We start from the raw sequence: 19,832 nt of genomic DNA, 5'->3' as shown, positions 1-19,832 counted from the left end.
CAAAAATAAAAATTATTTTTCAGACGCATGTATCAAAAATGAAATTATTGCAAGAGCCATGTAGTAGCTGGGCAGTTACTCCATTTTTACGTGTTTTGAGTGTGTGTAGACGCTTATATGCGGCTTAGTAAAAGGGCCCCTAATTTTTGCTTCATTTTCTTTTTTTTGTTTTTTTTAACCCCCTTTTTTTCTCATTTAGTTTATTTGAAACAAAACAACAACAGCAGCAACATTAGGTCTGAGGACTCCCTTACTCCACCAAAATTCACATCATGAAACTTGAAAGAATCAAGCCTACCTGGGACCCCTAACCCAGCAGACTCACTCCTCATCTTACCCAATCTATGGGATTCATAGTCTCAGTAGTCCTTAACTACTCCTGTCCTACTGGTTCTATATTTCAAAACAGTACCACGTGGTCCTCAGAGGATGGTAGCTCATAACTGAAAACAAAGCAAAAAAATTAACAAAACTTTGTTCACCATTCTTTCATTTTGTTTTCAACATGAGATGAAACTGAATCACATCCCTTGCTTGATTTTGTTTTATCTAAACTCAACAAGCTTGAAGAAGTGTACTGGTGGGAAATGCTTTTCAGCAATCAGCTTCATGGAATTGGCTGTTGTTGATTTTCAAATGTGTTCTACCTCTGTATTTCTTTGTGGTTTTTGTGAAGTGAATTACAACTGAGGATTTAGATAACGTGATAGGCATTGTCGACTCTTCAAACCTCGGCCGATAATGGAAAAAAGAAGGGTGTCCGTGGCGAGAATTTGGTCGACTTTATTTGGTCCCTCTTTTTTCAGGTCCAAGTCCCAAAAAAGTGCCCAAACTGACCAGATGACCACCGGAGGGAATCGGGGATCACCTCCCCTGACTCCCCCAGTGGTCACTAACCCCCTCACACCCTCAAAAAAACAACTTTCAAAACTTTTTTTTGCCAGCCTCAAATGTCATACCCAGCTCCATGACAGAAGTATGCAGGTCCCTCGAGCAGTTTTAGTGGGTGCAGTGGACATCAGGCAGGCGGACCCAGGCCCATCCCCCCCTACCTGTTCCACTTGTGGTAGAAAATGGGAGCCCTCCAAAACCCACCCGAAACCCACTGTACCCACATGTCGGTGCCCCCCTTCACCCCTTAGGGCTATGGTAGTGGTGTATAGTTGTGGGGAGTGGGTTTTGGGGGGGTCGGGGGGCTCAGCACCCAAGGTAAGGGAGCTATGTACCTGGGTGTAATTTGTGAAGTCCACTTTAGTGCCCCCTAGGGTGCCCGGTTGGTGTCCTGGCAAGTGAGGGTCACCAGTGCACTACGAATCCTGGCCCCTCCCACGACCAAATGCCTTGGATTTATTCATTTTTGAGATGGGCGCCATCGGTTTCGGCGATCTCAGCATTTAGGTTGAGATTTGGGTGCCCCCAACTGTATTATCGAAACGAAAGATGGACGCCCATCTCATTTCAAAAATACGGTTAGCCCCGCCCCTTCGTGGCGCCGTCCTCGAAGATGGGCGCCCTTAGATATGGTCGTCCCCGATCAAAAATGCCCCTCCACGGGTCTTTATATGCTGCCATCAACTTGTTACTACATTACTATCAGGCTTATTTTCGAAAGAGAAGGGCGCCCATCTTTCGACACAAATCGGAAGATGGGCGTCCTTCTCACCGGGTCTCCCAAATCGGCATAATCGAAAGCTGATTTTGGGCATCCCCAACTGCTTTCCGTTGCGGGGAAGACCAAAGTTCATGGGGGGGGGGGGGGGGGGGGGGGTCGGAAGCATAGCGAAAGCGGGACTGGGCCGTGCCTAACACATGGGTGTCCTCGGCCTATAATGGAAAAAAGAAGGGCGTCCCTGACGAACACTTGGCCGACTTTACTTGGTCCTTTTTTTTAATGACCAAGCCACAAAAATGTGCCCTAAATGACCAGATGACCACCAGAGGGAATCGGGGATGACCTCTCCTTACTCCCCCAGTGGTCACTAACCCCATCCCACCTTAAAAAAAATTTTTTAAATATTTTTTCCAGCCTTTATGCCAGCCTCAAATATCATACCCAGCTCCATGACAGTAGTATGCAGGTCCCTGGAGCGGTTTAGTAGGTGAAGTGCACTTCAGGCAGGCAGACCCAGGCCCATACCCCCCCCCCCCCCCCCATCTGTTACACTTCTGGAGGAAACAGCGAGCCCTCCATACCAAACAAAAGGGCCCTGTGTACTAAGCCATGCTGTAGGTACGCTAACTTTTTAGTCTACGCTAAAAATTAGCACTTGCTAAGAAGTTAGCACACGTACAGCATGGCTTAGTAAACAGGCCCAAAATTTTGAATATTGAACTCTGCCCATGTGCTCACCCACCATCAGAATTTTCGAAGAGGCTATTTATGCGCATATATGTGAGTTACAGTTGTACATGACTAAAATGCAACTCTTATGCATATTGTTTCACCTAAAAACTAGGCATCAAATTATAGACTTACCCCTATAGCACATCCTGCAGATATAGTGCCTCCAGTGAGGACACTGAGATTTATGTCTGTTCGTGTGCAGACCTAAACATCAGCATTTAAAGCTGATGTGCTCACAAATGTTATAAAATGACCATCCAATATTCAGCCAGTTATGGTTAATGTTTTTTTAAATGCTGACCATCATTGACTAAATTACTCCTGTATATTCACTGTTAAGCCATGCCCTGGAACCGGCACTGAATATCCAGGGCTAAATGACATGTAGCCTGGCCGCTGGAGCTTATGCGGGTCCTGGTTGATATTCAGTCGAGGCCCACACAAGATAGTAATTCAGGTCCCTACTGAAATCGACCGGGACCCACATAAAACAAACTATTCCAGTTCCCCTCCACTCCCCCTCCACCCCTCACAAATTCAATAGGCCCCCTCCCAACCTACCTCTGATAACTGAAGCTGCCCCCCCTGCAGATCCATACCCCCTTCTCAACCCCACCCCATCTCCAATTCAGGATAGGCCATGCCAGACCTACCTGAGGACCCTGGTGGTCCAGCAAGGGCAGTGGGAGCAGGAGTGAGGCCCACTTGTTCCTGCCCCTAGTGGCTGCAAATCCAAAATGGCTGCAATTACCTCTTATGAGTAGGCTTTGCCGAGCCCACATAACTGTCTTATGCAGGTCCCGGCTGAGCAGCAGTGTCCAGGCCATATGTCATTAGCCCTGGATATTCAGTGCCAGTGCCCAGTCATGGCCCAGCACTGAAGATCCAGCGCTAATTTAGCTGGCGATGGTCACCATTTCTAAGAACACAAGAGTGGCTATACTGGGTCAGAACAACGGTCCATCTAGCCCAGTATCCTGTTTTGCGAACAGTGGCCAAGCCAGGTCACAAGTACCTGGCAGAAACCCAATTATCAGCAACATTTCATACTACCAAGCAGTTGCTTCCCCATGTCTGTCTCAATAGCAGACTATAGACTTTTCCTCCAGGAATTTGTCCAAACCTTTTTTAAACCCATACTGTATATGCTAACTGCTGTTACCACATCCTCCGGCAAAAAATTCCAGAGCTTATCTATTCATTGAGTGAAAAAATATTTCCTCCTATTTGTTTTAAAAATATTTCCATGTAACTTCCTTGAGTGCCCCCTAGTGTTTGTACTTTTGGAATGAGTAAAAAAATCGATTTACTTGTACTCGTTCTACATCACTCAGGATTTTGTAGACCTCAATCACATCTCCCCTCATCTGTCTCTTTTCCAAGTGACTAAAAAAAACACTGACTGCAGCCAGCTGAATATTAGCAAGGATTAGTAGAATTACACCTTTTGTTGTGGCATGATCTGATAAGAGGAGGCCTTTCTATGAGGAGACTTTATTTAATTTCCCCACTATCAGCTGTAAGTGCAAATAGCTGGAGAGGCATCTGACCCAGCTGCACACCTGACTGGAGAAAGAAATGGCAGCCTGAAGAGTTTCAGATTAAGATACTAATATGCCATGATCTGGGCACACAAGCGATACAGTACAAATGTTTTTGTACAGCAGTTCAGGCAAAACTACTGCATGCTCTAATAACTAATATGTTTCAGAAGGGAGCCCTTGCTGCTTTTTAGTAGCTACTTGTCACAGGCAGTTACAATGTTGCAACTAGCTGAACAGGAAGCTTTCTGCCAATTAATGAGAAGGCCCTCAGTGTACACTGCACTGGATGTTTTCTGGCATAGCTGTACATCCAAAGAAAACCACACATGGGAGTAATCATCAAAAGGTCACCTAAAGTTAGAATGATCCATGCTAAGTGCAAATTCTATATCGGCAATTATGCACATAAATGGTATTATAGCGTACTACAAAAAGTCCACAGTTATGTGCCTAACTTAAGGTGCCACCACTGAAGCCAGCTCAATGGCAGTGTAAATGCTTGTGTTTAAATGCTAGTGTTCTAGAACCCATGCGCATAAGTTCTAGGCAAACCCCGGATCCACCCATGTCCCTCCCATATCCATGCCCTTCCCATATCTATGCCCCTCCCATATCCATGCCTATTTTCTAGAACCCACGCGCATAAGTTCTAGGCACACCCCTGATCTATCCATGCCCCTCCCATATCCATGTCCCTCCCATATCTATGCTCCCTTTGCAGTTTCGTGCTATGGAATTTGCACACACAATTTGTGCACAAGCTCTAGGCACACCCCTGATCTACCCATACCACTCCCATATACATGCCCCTCCTATATCTATGCCCTTCCCATATCTATGCCCCTCCCATATCCATGCCCATTTTCTAGAACCCATGCGCATAAGTTCTAGGCACACCCCTGATCTACCCATGCCCCTCCTATATCTATGCCCTTCCCATATCTATGCCCCTCCCATATCCATGCCTATTTTCTAGAACCCACGCGCATAAGTTCTAGGCACACCCCTGATCTATCCATGCCCCTCCCATATCCATGTCCCTCCCATATCTATGCTCCCTTTGCAGTTTCGTGCTATGGAATTTGCACACACAATTTGCGCACAAGCTCTAGGCACACCCCTGATCTACCCATACCACTCCCATATACATGCCCCTCCTATATCTTTGCCCTTCCCATATCTATGCCCCTCCCATATCCATGCCCATTTTCTAGAACCCATGCGCATAAGTTCTAGGCACACCCCTGATCTACTCATGCCCCTCCTATATCCATGTCCCTCCCATATCTATGCCCCTTCCATATCCATGCCCATTTTCTAGAACCCATATGCATAAGTTCTAGGCACACCCCTGATCTATCCATGCCCCTCCCATATCCATGCCCCTTCCATATCTATGCCCTCTTTGCAGTTGTGTGCTATGGATTTTGCACACACAATTTGTAGAATCTCTACTAAGGAAAGTTATATGTATACCTACAAATTAGTGCCAATTACTGCCACTTTACACCAATGATTTAGGTGCAGAGGGCCATGATATATAACAATGCACATACATTTTGGAATCCCCATGAAATGCTCATTTCCCTGCCCATAACCATGCTCCTTTTTGCCTGCATGCATTAAACTTTAGGCACAGTGTGTTACAGAATACACTTAAAGAGTTGTGCGTATAAATTCAAATTATTGCCAATTAGTGCTCATTATTGCTTGTTAATACTGATTGGGTAGTTAAGCCAATTCAGTTATGTGCGTTGATACAGAATATGCTTGGATTTCGGCCCAGAATGCTAAGTGCACTATATAGAATCTGAATGTCAGCTTAACAGGTTAAGTTGCCACAGACAAAACTGAAATTGGATATTCTGACCATATTTGTTTGAATTCTGATCTCAATATTCTATATAAAATGGGCCTCCAGATGTATTACTGGCTTAGGGATATGTGCACCAATGCATATCCTTAGCAACTAAACATCAGGGGAATTAAGGGAGCCTATTTGCTAACAGAGATGAGCTATCATGTGCAACAACACGGAACATGTCAATGACATATCCCAATGTTGTTGCATTAGCAAATGAAAATGAGCAGGAAAAAACATTTTTCTGTTTTTTTTTTTGTTTGCCAGTAATAGTGTTCAGTCTTTGCAAAGATGATGCACTGTTAATGACATGGTTCCTGCAATGACAAAATGGCTAAGAAACCTGAATAAAATTAAAATTCTCAGAAATGATCCAAAATGATAATCTTCCAGCTGCCTATCCCTTAGATTTTTTATATTTGAAAATGAAAGAAGAAGGGTGATTCAGTGGTTTATGGTTGTGTTGATTTTTCTACCTGGATTGGTCAGGGGTTGGTCAGGGGTAGGGATGCTACAGAGGTAACAAAGTCACTGGAAGAGGAAGTGCCAGTCATTGCTAAATGGTCACATTTAAAATCCAGGTCTGGGTTCATGTTTCCTGTGTTCAGGGCAGGGGAGCTCTGATTTTGTCAAGGATTTCTATGCCAAGGTTGGACTGAACTAGGAAAGTGAAATGAAGAAAGGGGATAAAACCCCTGGGTAGTTGCAAAAAACAGCTGGTTCCAATTGAACTGGAAGCCCTAAAAAAAGCAGGAAGATAATGCTGTTCCAAACAAGTAAAGAAAAAGAGCAGAAAGGAATGACTCACTAGTACCTGTGCATCAGCTAAAAGTACATCTTATCTTTTTCCCTCTTTAATTTATTCTCAAAAAGATCCATCACGGGGACTTGCCAGACAAGGCGGTAAAAAAAAACATTGCAGAATACCAGCAGAATTTTGGAAAAGTAAATTCATTTGTGTGTTGAACTAAATGAATCCAGAGGAATCATGTAGATAAAAAAAAAAAAAAAAGAACGAGGGCAGTCTAGTACTAAATTCATCAGGCCAGAAAAGCTTAAGTAACTTGATGACTTCACCATCATCAATGATGAACAAAGGTCTTTCTTCCAGCTTCTCACTCCCACGCAAGACTGTCTACTGCAAATTCACACAGTATGCTTTGATTGCAAACAAGATTTGCTCTCATTTCAAAGCCACACATCAGACTTAGCTTAAATTTGTAAACCCTATCTCTGAACTTTTTCAATCTCTCAGCAAAATATTTTAATTAGCAAATGTACCTTTTGCAAACACTTTTCATCCCTTCAGTTATCACTTACTAAGAACGACTTTAAAAGTCTGTCAGATCTATTTTTGTGCTTGAAGAAAAGGGGAAGCGCAGTTATGGGTTACAACTTTCAAGTACGAATATAAAATCAGAATCATTAAAATGTGCCTCAGCATTAGGGTTTGGTGCTTATTTCAGGCTTTGTTTAATAAAATCATAATTCAAGTGAGAATAAAATTCTAGCTAAAAATAAAAATATAAACGGATTCCACAACATATAAATGGGACTAGCATGCATTTATTTTGATGTTTTTTTCTCTCTCTTCAGCAACTGGATCAGAACAATTTCAAATAAATCCTATTTTTGCCTTTAACAAATATCCCCCAGATTCTATATATGCTGCACCCAAATTTCTGCACCCAACTTTGTGCATGCACTGGAGATGTGCATGCAAATGAATTAACTAATGAGCTCGGCTTTCTCCCACTGAATATCCCAGTCAGCGGCTAGCCTGGTCACCGGCTATATCATGTGACATAGCTGGTAACCACTGATTTTCAGTGGCTGACCAGTTAAAGACAGACCTACGTAAAGACAGCAGGTCTTTCTTTGGCCGCTAGAACCTAGCCGGTCAGCCAATGATATCAGCTTAACCGGCTATGTTAGCAGCGCCAAAAAACCCCTGGAAATAACATGCTGGTGGCTGGATTTGGTCCTGGCATTGAATTTCCAGGTTTGCCAGCGACAACAGGTTTAAAATTAGATTAAAATTCAGCTTACAAGCTCCACAGTTGATGACTAAAGATTCTCCTATATCTAGATGACCAAAACTGGGTTGCCTAGATTGAAGTCTATTAGTATTCCTAAAATTAGAAACTTATTTTAAGGTAACTGGAGTTACAAGAGTATGCTACCTCATTAGTTTGCATTGACACTGTTAACATGCATTATTACTAAGTAGGGATCTGTGGTAAAATAATGCACAAATTCATATTAATGACCTTAGTACACATTAATGAGGAGCACAAGTTAGTAATTCTCCTGTAAACCCTTTAAAAATTGTCCCAAAGTTTACTGGTAATGCACTGCAATACAATGGGAGTGTCCGAACTTCCTTACTTTATCAACCACTTTGACAAAACCGTATGAATTCTGTTGGTTCATCAGATGATTCACAAACTATTGTAAAGAGAAAATCTCTTTACTCTCTAGAAAATTCATTCAAAATTCACTTCCAGCTTTCCTGGATCAACTGAGTTTCTTGAATTTGTTGGGAAAAGCCCAATTCATGCTCGCTGTAGATCTCTGATTTATCCATGGATTTTGTCAACCTCAAAACAGGCTGAACTCTACCTGGTTTGAGTTTGACTCAAACTAGTTGCATAATTAATAATCTCGAACCCCCCCCCCCCCTATCGATTTCCAATGGAAAGATGAATTGATCATATTAAAATGAACAAACAACACGTTTAATTTCAAGCATAGAGTATGAATAACTAAATATGCACCTTAACAAATCTGTACCTTGCTGCAAGGGGCAATCCAGTAAGCGACAGCGAGCAAAGGGAGACCAAAAGAGACTCCAAGAACAGCCAAGAATTTCACAGATACAGACTGTTGACGTAGGCCGGAGAGGTTTTCATACCACATGGTGAGCAACTGCTGCTGACAGTTAGGATGTGCCACAAACTGAAAGCAAACAGAATAACAACAATGTGACAGCTGAAGAATAAATTACAGTACCAGCATTTCAATGACAACAGAAACGATTTGCATTTGAAATGATGTGCTACACATGGTAGATGTACTAAGTTACAGAAATAAGTGTAATTACCGCTATTATTGTCTTGTTAGTGCAGGTAATATAAACAGGGCAATTTTTAAATACCAATTTGCCCAGGTATAAGGGTTTTTGGAGAACTGCCCACATTGACTGCTTCTATAAGTACTAGGGATGAGCTGTTGTTTGCAACAACAGGGAAATGTCATTACATTTGTCAAATGAAAATGAGCAAAGGAAATGTGACGTTTTTCCTAGATTCAATATATGGTGTCCAGATTTGTGTGCATGCTCTAAATGCGTGAGTAACTTTTTGAGTAATGACCACTTAATGATTAATTATTGGGTGCTAACAACAATTATTGAGGTTAATTGGCATTCATTAAAGTTTGCGTGTGCATCTGACTGCATGCTCTTCTATAAAGCATGACGCCTAACTCTACTAATATGTAACTCAAAATGAGGTGTGGCCAAGAGTGTGTCAGCAGAATTCCAAAACGTTGCATGCAGAATTCTAGAATACAGCCTCAGCACGCCTAACTTGTGTGCCAGCATTTATACCAGGTTTCAGCAGGTGTAAGTCTGCTACCTAAAGTTAGGCACCGGAATTGGGGCTAAGTAGAATTTTATAAAGAGCGTGTGCTACTACTACTACTACTACTATTTAGCATTTCTATAGCGCTACAAGGCATACGCAGTGTGCTCCTTATAGAATCACTGTTAGTGCTGATTTCAACACCGTTTACTGAATCCAGCCCTTTGAGCTTTTTCATTTGTCGATAATAGTGCACACTCATTTGGAAGTGTGCATTATTGCAATGAAGGTAAACCATTCAAACCGTTGTTCTTATCAGCTTGGAACTCCAAAGGGCTCCCTTTGTTTTGCTCTATGGTGGGCAGCTGGTCCCACTGAAAAGCCTCCAGCTCCCTAAATCCAGAACATACAAGCCCATCCTCCATTATATCTTGCCAAAAACTCTATAGAGTTTTTTTGCAAAATACAGAGGGACAGTTTTGGGCTTACTACATAAAGCATTAGCTCAAATCAGCTCTTTAATGAACAACAGGTATGCACATTCTTTGGGAGAAGCTTAGTGGTTGCTAATGGAATTAGTACATACTAAATGTTGCATGTCTTATTTTATACCCATAGGCTTTATGGCACTTCGTATGAGCTAAGCTTTAGTTAAGGGACCCCTAAAGAAGTCTTCTTAGTTTGAATTTGGTTAGCTACCATGCCTTTAAAAATATTAGTGCATGCAAAATCAATTTAACAAGCATTAACTTACAAAATAACATTAGTGCAATCAGTTTATACCAGGGGTTCTCAACCCAGTCCTTGGGACACACCAATCCAGTCTGATTTTTGAAGATATCCACAATGAATGTGCATGAGATAAATTTGCATGCACTGCCTCCATTGTATGCAAATCCGTTTCATGAATGGAGAGCTTTACCAGCAGTTCTGGAAGTCTTCCAGATGTCAAAAGTCCAGAGATGGACAACCCTCCATCCTCCTTCCCTCCTCCCCCTCTGGCGTTTTCGGCATGCACTTAAGAGCTGTGCTTAACATGCAACTCTTGAGCGCATGTGCCAGACACTAACCTTCCACCGAACTCCCTAATGCTCAATGCTATGAGCGTACCTATATTTGCATCTCATTAGCACTGAGCATTGGGGAGTTGTACTGACACACTGTTCCTGTGCTATTTCACTAGCGCTTGTTCTGAACAGGACTGGCATCTTCAGCATCTGGGTCTGAATTTGTTTTAAAAGTTAAGGGGTCCTTTTACAAAGGTGCGCTGAAAAATGGGCTACAGTAGTGTAGGCGCGTGTTATGGATGCACGGATCCATGTTTCAGCACACCTGTAAAAATGCCTTTTTAAATTTTTGACTGAAAATGGATGTGCAGCAAAGGGAAAGGGAAATGGGACTTGATATACTGCTTTTCTGAGGTCTTTGCAACTACATTCAAATCGGTTTACATATATTCAGGTACTTATTTTGTACCAGGGGCAATGGAGGGTTAAGTGACTTGCCCAGAGTCACAAGGAGCTGCAGGGGGAATTGAACTCAGTTCCCCAGGATCAAAGTCCACTGCACTAACCACTAGGCTACTTCTCCAATAAAAATTGATGTGTGCCCATTTTGGGTCTGAGACCTTACTGGCAGCCATTGACTTAGTGGTATAGCGGTAACTGGACGGTAAGGGTCTACGCGCGTCAAATGCCTTTTACTGCCCGGTAGCACCGTGCACCAGAAAATAAAAATTATTTTCTGACACGTGTAGTGGACGTGTGTGAAAAATGAAATTACCGCCCGGTACACATGGTAGCTGGGTGGTAACTCGGATTTGGCACAGATTGTGCATGAACAGGCCCTAATGCAGCTTAGTAAAAGGACCTGTTTAGTGGCACCCTGTCAAAAGAAACCGGTAAAAAAAAACAGACAAAAGAAACCAGACAAAAATGTTCCAAACAAAAAAAGTTCCCAACATAAAAGTCCCTGACAAAATAGACTCCTGACAAAAGGGTCTGATGAAATAGATTTACTGAGAAAGTCTACGGCTTGTCACTTGAAAGTCCTGGCACCTGCCCACAGCTTGACTTCACTATCCACACTTGGTATCTAGTGAGAATCATAAATCTGCTTGACAAGATAATCCAGCTTGATTAAGGAGGTTTCCCTGCCCTGTTTTGTGTAGAGTCTATTTTGTCTTGGTTTTTTTTGGGAGGTTTTTTTTTGTCATGGTCTGTTTTGGTTTTAGTCTGTTTTGTTGGTTTTTTTTGTCATGGTCTATTATGTCGGGGTGCAAACCGAAAAAAGATGCCTGAATATTGAGGAAAAGTCCAAATCTGAAATTGAACTGATTTAAAAAAAAAAAAACATTACTGTAAATGAGAGAGAGACAGAGAGACAGAGAGAGAAAGAGAGAGCGATGATCAGTACAACAGATGCTCCAAAGGTCAGCTTTTAATGAAATGACGGGATTTCTGTTTCCATTTCCTGTAACACAAAGGTTTTCGTGGTTAATATTGGTAGGAATTGCAACACTTTGGCTGTTTCCCTGGAGTTATAAAATTTGTGATACAGATAAATCTGACTTTTTAATTATACGGATCATAATTAACCATAAGAGATAATTAAAATAAAAGCAATAGGATGTTCCCTGTAACTACCATGTTTATAAATAATGACTGTTCCTAGTGACTGATAGGGACTGCTAAATACAACAAAAAGCAGAAGATGAATCACTGTTGACAAGGAAGGGAACACAGAGAAGATCATACAATCTGCACCCAGAAATAACGAGTCTGTGAAATGCAGGTCTGATAATGTTTCTATGGAAAGCTTTCCTTATTCCTGATTTGTGAAAAGTAGCAGAGAAAGTGATATGAAATATACTTGGAAGGCACTGCAATTTCACACTGAAATATATAATCCATGCAGTAACACAGATGACAGGCATTGAAGATCCAGTTTCAGTTTTGTCCAGGGCAACCTAAAGTGTTAAGCTAATATTCAGTGTTAACCGGTTAAGTGCTGACCCCCAGATTCTATAGAGATCCATGCCAAAATCGGTGTGGATTCTACAACAATGCGCATAACTTAACAAGCTTAACAAGCTATGAGCGCTGATAACAGTACTTAATAATGAACACTAATTGGCACTGATTAGAATTTATGCACACAACTCGCTAACCATATTCTGTAACGAAGTGGGCAGAACTTCTAATGCACACAGGGAAAAAGAGGTGTGGTTATGGGTAGGGAAATGGGCATTTTGTGAGTGTTCTGAAATGTAGTGTGACAAATACAGAAGAAACCAGTCTTCGCAAAAACAACAATAATAAACAAAAACAGCGAAGATGACTCAAAATAGCAATCAAGTGAATAAATGGAAAAGAAGATGAAAACAGGAAAAAACCAAAAAATGTACAACGAAAAAATGTAGAAATGGCAAAAATATACACATAAAATAAAAGGAAGAAAAAAGAAGAAAAAAACAAAATATGTGTATAAACAAAATCAAAAATCAGAAAAGGACGACACAAGAATAATACAAAAAATGATGAATAATTAAGATAATTTATTAAGGTGATATGACTCGACACAGCTGTGTTTCGGCCCAACCGGCCTGCATCAGGAGTCTGTTACACCATGTGTGTATTCTCTGGCAATCTGAATTCTTGCAGGGAAATCAATAAAATTTTATTCAACAACACTCTACCTTTATAAAGGCTGTGTGTGTAATTTGACAACAATCGTAATAAAGAATTCTAGTGTGAAAAATGTAGTTATATCTTGTGGAGCAGAGATTCCACGCTGCTGGCGTTCACTGGCAGTGGCAGTGGCAGTGATTTTTGATTTTGTTTATACACATATTTTGTTTTTTTCTTCTTTTTTCTTCCTTTTATTTTATGTGTATATTTTTGCCATTTCTACATTTTTTCGTTGTACATTTTTTGGTTTTTTCCTGTTTTCATCTTCTTTTCCATTTATTCACTTGATTGTTCTGAAATGTAGGCATGCGGTTATAGAATATGGCCTAATGTGCCTCTATCTACATGCAGGGACTTTCACCAGGTTTTCACTGGTGTAAATGGATGCGCATAGATTTAGGCGTGGATATATGAACTAAACGTATTCTATATACTGCATCTAAACTAGGTACCGTTTATAGACAATGCTTAGTCAGCACTGATATCAGCGCCGACTTTTTTAGGCACCATATATAGAATCTCCTCCTAAGTGGTTAAAGATAGTCAGTGCCATAGCGAGGGCAGCTGACACCCAGGGCGGGTTGCCACTGCGCACCCCCCCCCCCCGGGTGCAGCACGGTGCACCCCCCCCAGAGCGCATCCCCCCGGAGCGCATTCTTACTAGCATAGGAAAGCGGGGAGCGGGCAGAAGAGCCGATCCGCCCTGACTGCACGTTGCTGGGAGCTGCGTCAGCTCCGCTGGTTCCCTGCTCTCTCTGCCCTGGAACAGGAAGTAACCTGTTCTGGGGCAGAGGGAGCAGGGAACCAGCGGAGCCAACACCCCCCCAGCGGCGTGCACCCGGGGTGGACCGCCCTCCCCTTCCTACGCCACTGAAAACAGTATATCTGGGTTTTAAAAAGGTTTGGATAAATTCCTGGAGGAAAAGTCCATAGTCTGCTATTGAGACAGATGTGAGAAGCAAGTGCTTGCCCTGGGATTTGTAGTATGGAATGTTGCTACTCTGAGATTCTGCATGGAATCTTGTCACTCTTTAGGATTCCAGAATCTTGCTGTTCTTTGGGGCTCTACATGGAATGTTGCTACTCTTTGAGATTCTACATGGAATCTTGTCATTCTTTAGGATTCCAGAATCTTGCTATTCTTTGGGATTCTATATGGAATGTTGCCATGATTTGGGTTTCTGCCAGGTACTTGTGACCTGGCTTGGCCACTGTTTGGAAAACAGGATACTGGGTAGATGGACCACTGGTCTGATCCATTATGGCTTCTCTTATGTTCTTATGCCTCACTGAATATTAGTGGTTAGCCGGCTAAGTGCTATTTAACCAGTCAGGTGCCGTTCCTGGCCGGTTAAACAGCGTTGAATATTGAGCTCTTTGTGTATTTCCTCATGAATCTGTGGGGGTTGTATTAACAGCCTATGTTAATGAATTATTAACTTTACTATATAGAAAGATTCTCTAATGGAATGGAGGATGGTAGTTTCTGTCCTAGTTGTTTGAATATGGATCCTCTATATCAAAGTTTTCTGACTGAATGTAAGATCAATAATATTCATTTAATTTACATTAATGTTATTGACTTTATTTTGGGACATTTTTACTGAGTTGTGCTAAAAGGGGCCATGCACTATAAAAAGGCCGCATTTCCATTTTTCTATTAATGGTCATTAGCTCATGAGCCCTTACCAACACCTATTTAGTAGGTGGAAAGGGCTCATGCGCTAACCATGTGCTAATTGGTTGGCATATGGTAATGTAGCTGAACTAACCAATGACCACTGGGCACTCCTACTCTCTACCCCCCAAAGAGTATTTTTTAGTGCAGGGAAGCATGTGCAGAAGCCCGAACTGCTGCAGGGCAACTGAGCGGGAGGGTAGCCAGTAGTGCTTAAAACACAGGCACCTGACAAACCATCAGGGTTGGGGGGGGGGGGGGCTGAGGCTAGAATGGGGGGACCTGGGCCCCTAAGGCCCCTTGTAGCTATGCCACTGACGTAACTTTAATCGTCATTTATAGAATCCTAGGATATGTGACTTATGCCTGCCCTTAAGAATAGCAGTTGGTTGTTTTGCTGCCACTGATCTCTCTAAGCTGAGTGGGTGTCTTCCACCTACAGTCTGGCCAGCGGGGGAGAGCTGTTTGACTATCATATTTTCAATAGTGAGGCATAGCAAGCTCTGCAGGACTCCAGGGAACCTGTCTATCTCTAGCGATTGAAAACATCACCAGAAGCGTAGCCAGGTTGTGACGCCAGGGGGAGTGGAGAGGCATGCATGCACACTGCGTAGGTGCAACAAACCCCCTGAACAATAGGCGCTGGTGCCATTAGAAGTATGTTCGGGGGAGCACCACCGCCTACTGGCAGCGATTCAGGTGGAAGATTCCCTTTCAGCTTAGAGGGTAAAGTGTTTCCTGCACTTGTGTACACTTAGCTGTGAAAGTGTCAGTATTCTGTACATTTACACATATAAGTGGCGTATAAATGCAGGAGCTCAATTATAAAAATCCGTGCAGTAAAAAAATATGCCTAGGCATATTCTGTAAAGTATGCCTAAATTTCATAGAATAGCGCCTCTCCATGTGACCAAATTTGGTTGCATCCATTTAGGTCACGTTTTAGTTGGCGTAAATCCCGATGACTAAATTAGGCACAGAGCGGGAGTATTCTATAATAATGCACATAGATTTTAGAAACACCCACGCCCCACCCATGGCCATGCCCCCTTTTCAACTAATCAACTCAGAATACACTTAAGAGGCTTATTTTCAAAGCACTTAGCCTTCCAAAGTTCCATAGAAACCTATGGAACTTTGGAAGGCTAAGTGCTTTGAAAATATGCCTCTTAGCGAGTTGTGCGCGTAAATCTTAATTAATGCCAATTAGTGCTGATAATTGCTTGTTAACCAATTAACAGTGCACAATTAAGTTACACGCATTGCTATAGAATACGCTCCGATTTCTGTGTGAAAATTAAGGCACGATATATAGAATTTGGGGGCATATATATAATGGTCTGAGTCTCTGGAATTATAAAGGGAACAGGTCTTCAGCTTTCAAAGTTATGACAAAAGCATTATGTAATGCAGCAGTCTGAGTTCTGTTGGAAGTGGCTTTCAATTGTTATTTATTAACGAAACAATTATGAGATAAGAAGGTTCCTGTAGTACTTCTGTATTAAATATGATTTAGGGAGCCATCTGTGATTCTGTTTAGCTTGAAGCAATGCTTTCCAAACACAATTTAAGTGTCCTGTTCTATACAGAAATGGAAAGCAAGGACTGGTGCAGTGACCACCAAGACTTGGGTAACTAAATAGAACCAAAGAGTTAGGAGAGGGTAGGGCACACATCCAGGAATTGGGACTGAAGATGCTGAGCTGGAGAAGTGGCTGCACATATTAGAGGAACAGCATTACTAAGGAACTATGTAGGCAACAAAAATTGTCTGTTTATTTTCAGAAAATGTAAGTTTTTTCCCAATTTCTTTTTTGTAGTTCATTTCACATATTTAGGACCTTTTTTTATCAAGTTGCGCTAGTGGCTCCCAGTGAGATAATGTCGCAAAACCCATTCACTTTGAATGGGCTCTATCGGCATTGCCTCATGGGAATCGCTAGCGCAGCTTGATAAAAGATGCCTTATGTTAATAGAAAAAACATTTAAACTGTAGGATAATATGCATTAACATAAGGGAATAAGAATTGATTTACTGACTTAGACCAAAGTTCCACCAATCTCAGTACTTTGAAGTCATAAGTACCTGGCAAGATCCCAAAAAAGCAGACAGATTCCATGTTACTTATCCTCAAGTATAAGCAGTGGCTTTCTCCAGGTTTATCATAATAACAGTCTATCGACTTTTTCTACGGAAACTTCTCCAAACCTTTTTTAAACTCAGCTATTCTAACTGCTTTTGCCAAAACCTCTGGCAATATAGGCTCCAGAGATTAACTCTGCACTGAGTGACAAAAAACATTTTCTCCTATTTCTTTTAAATGTACTACTTTGTCACTTCATGGCATGCAATGTTCCCTCTAAACTGAGCGGGAGTCCTCCACCTACAGTCCTGCCAGTGGGGGGTGCTGTTTCACTATCTAGTCAGAGAAAGGCAAGCTGTGCAGGACTCCATAGATTCTGCTAGACCCTAGTGATTGAAAACACAATATTGATACGCTACCCCTCACTGAGTAATCCCGCTCAGTTTAGAGGGAACAGTAATGGAATGCCTCCCAGTCTTTGTTATTTTTAAAGAGTAAACTATTGAATTGCATTTACTACTCAGGATTTTGTAGACTTCTTTCATATCTCCCCTCGGCCTTTTCTGCTACAACCTGAGGGGTTCTTTCACTAAGGTGCGCCGAAAAATGGCCTGCGCTGTTATAGGCATGTGTATTGTATGCACGCAGGTCCATTTTTCAGCATGCCTGCAAAAAAGGCCTTTTTGTTTGGCTGAAAACGGACATATGGCAAAATAAAAATTGGCGCGGGTCCATTTTGGACCTGTGACCTTAACGCCACCCATTGATTTAGCGGTAAGGCGGGTGGTAATAGTCAGCACATACACTGGCAATTACCGCCATGTGGTAGAAAATAAAAAAATATTTTCTGCCGTGCATATCGGATGCGCGTAAAAATGGAATTACCGCCGGGGAACGCGGTAGTTCCAAATTGATGTGCGTTGGACGCACTTAGGCACTTATGCGCCTTAGTAAAAGGGCTCCTAAGAGATTCACGTGCCACTCAGGGGGTCCTTTTACTAAGCTGTGGTAAAAAGTGGCCTTAGCACACCCTTACACGAGTCTTTCCTGTATGCTAAGGACATTTTTACTGCAACCAGAAAATGACTGATTTTCCTTTTTTTTTTCAATTAAAGACCATGCACTAATTTTATTTATTTATTTGTGTCATTTATATCCCACATTATCCCAAACAAGTTTGAGTTCAACGTGGCTTACAATAAACAGTACAGGATACATAACAAAGAATAATGCATAAGAAAGCAATTTGTTGTAAGAATCCATTTTTACAATACAGTATCATAAACATACTGGGATAGCTATGGATGTTTAACATTTAGATAATTTATTATGAATGAGAAATTGTACATGAATCAAAGAGAAAGTTAATGGTAAATAGAGCAATAACCAATTCAGGTAACAATTAGTTGTTTGAGGGTTTGTTTAAACAGGAACGATTTGAGGATTTTGCGGAATCTAGTATATTCCTGTATATTTCTTATTTTGGGTGGTAAGGAGTTCCACCATTTGGTTTCTAGGTAAGTGAAGCCTGCAGATTGGACAGTTTTGTAGATCACTTTTTTGCAATTTGGGAGGTGTAGCCTGAGATAGTTTCTTGCCTCATACTTAACGATTCTTTGAGGTAAGTTTATTAATGGTACCATATAGTCTGGAGTTGTGCCATTTAGGATTTTAAAGATAAAGGTACATAATTTGAAGGCGATTTTGCCATTAGCGCATAGGCATTAACAAAGATTAGTACATAAGCTCTTACCGACATCTATTTTGTAGGTGGTAAGGGCTCACACACTAATCCTGCACTAATCAGTTAACACACAGTAGTGTAAATGCACTCACAGGCAGATGATTAAAAGCAAATGCCGGCGCTAGAAGCTGTTAGCGCCATACTAGCGCCGGCGTTTGCTACCACCCCATGATCAGAGCTCTCGAGCGCATGAAACAACGCGCTCGAGGGCTCTTAGCGCAAGTAGCATGCAAATGTATGCTAATCAGCGCTTAACGCATTCATCCCCAATGATCAGCGTCCAGAGCGCCAAAGATTGGGTTGCTGGCTGCGACAAACCCTACGCCAGTTCTGAGCTGGCGTTAGGATTTGCAGATCATTGGGAGGAATGGTGAGCCCTGTCTAGCATGCATTTGCATGCTGGCAGGCCCCCATTCCCCCCTACAGCAGACCTGCCAACAAGGGCAGTTGAGGACATCCAAAATTTGGCCGTTTCTGTGACGGGGCAGTTGAGGACGTCCAAATTTTGGCTGTTTCTGCAATGGGCAGTTAAGGACATCCAAAATTGGATGTTTCTATGAGAAAGACGTCTTTCTCATAGAAACATCCAATTTTGGAAGTCCTTAACAGCCCACTGCAGAAACAGCCAAATTTTGGACGTCCTCAATTGCCCCATCGCTAAACCTCCGACACCGCCTTGAAATTTGGCCGTCCCTGCAACAGGGCAGTTGAGGACGTCCATCTTCCGATTTAAAGATGGACGTCCTTCTCTTTTCATTGGTCTCCAGCCCAGACCTGTCAAACAAGTGTGGGAGGATTGTGCTGAGCGCATGCTCAGGCACAATTCTCCTGCACTTCTACCCTATAATCAGAGATAATTACGCTGCTTAAATTTGCATGCATTATCTCTGATCATAGGTCTAATAGCGCCCCGCACTGTTTGGAAGAGCGCGTGGCTTTTGATCATCTGCCTGTAACTGATTAACATAGAAAAGCCTGCTCTCAACCCTAAGGCTTACCGTAGGTTAGTAAAAGGACCCCTCAGTGATAGATCAAATATCCTATCACTGCACTAACAGGAGAAGCCAAATAACCAGTATTGCTGTGTCACCTAAAAAATGTTTTAAAGTACTCATTTATACAACAGATGTAGTTTTCAACACAGAGCCTCCAGTGGTAAGTGAAAAGTTTTTATTTACAGTAATTTTCTTTCAAATACCACCCCCTTCCCCTGCTTCACTGAATATGAAGTACTTAAGGGAACGATTTTTCAGAATATTGCCACTCAAATGTTTGTTTACTGAGTATAAGTACATGTTTGTTTA

At 42.0% G+C, this 19,832-nt stretch overlaps 1 protein-coding gene across 2 annotated transcripts in view; it reads right to left on the bottom strand.

Annotated features, from left to right (window-relative positions):
• The window catches only part of TRPC7 (transient receptor potential cation channel subfamily C member 7), a 102,465-nt gene that overhangs the window by 56,858 nt on the left and 25,775 nt on the right, over positions 1-19,832 (bottom strand). For both annotated transcript variants that reach the window (XM_030212510.1, XM_030212511.1), the window contains exon 3: positions 8,543-8,707. In XM_030212510.1, the coding sequence (XP_030068370.1) occupies positions 8,543-8,707 (165 nt within the window). The remainder of the gene's footprint in view (positions 1-8,542; positions 8,708-19,832) is intronic.

This window comes from Microcaecilia unicolor, chromosome 8, assembly GCF_901765095.1.
Source record: "Microcaecilia unicolor chromosome 8, aMicUni1.1, whole genome shotgun sequence".
Classification (NCBI taxonomy): domain Eukaryota; kingdom Metazoa; phylum Chordata; class Amphibia; order Gymnophiona; family Siphonopidae; genus Microcaecilia; species Microcaecilia unicolor.
The sequence above is the reverse complement of the archived record's forward strand: the minus strand, read 5'-3'. Positions and strand labels throughout refer to the sequence as shown.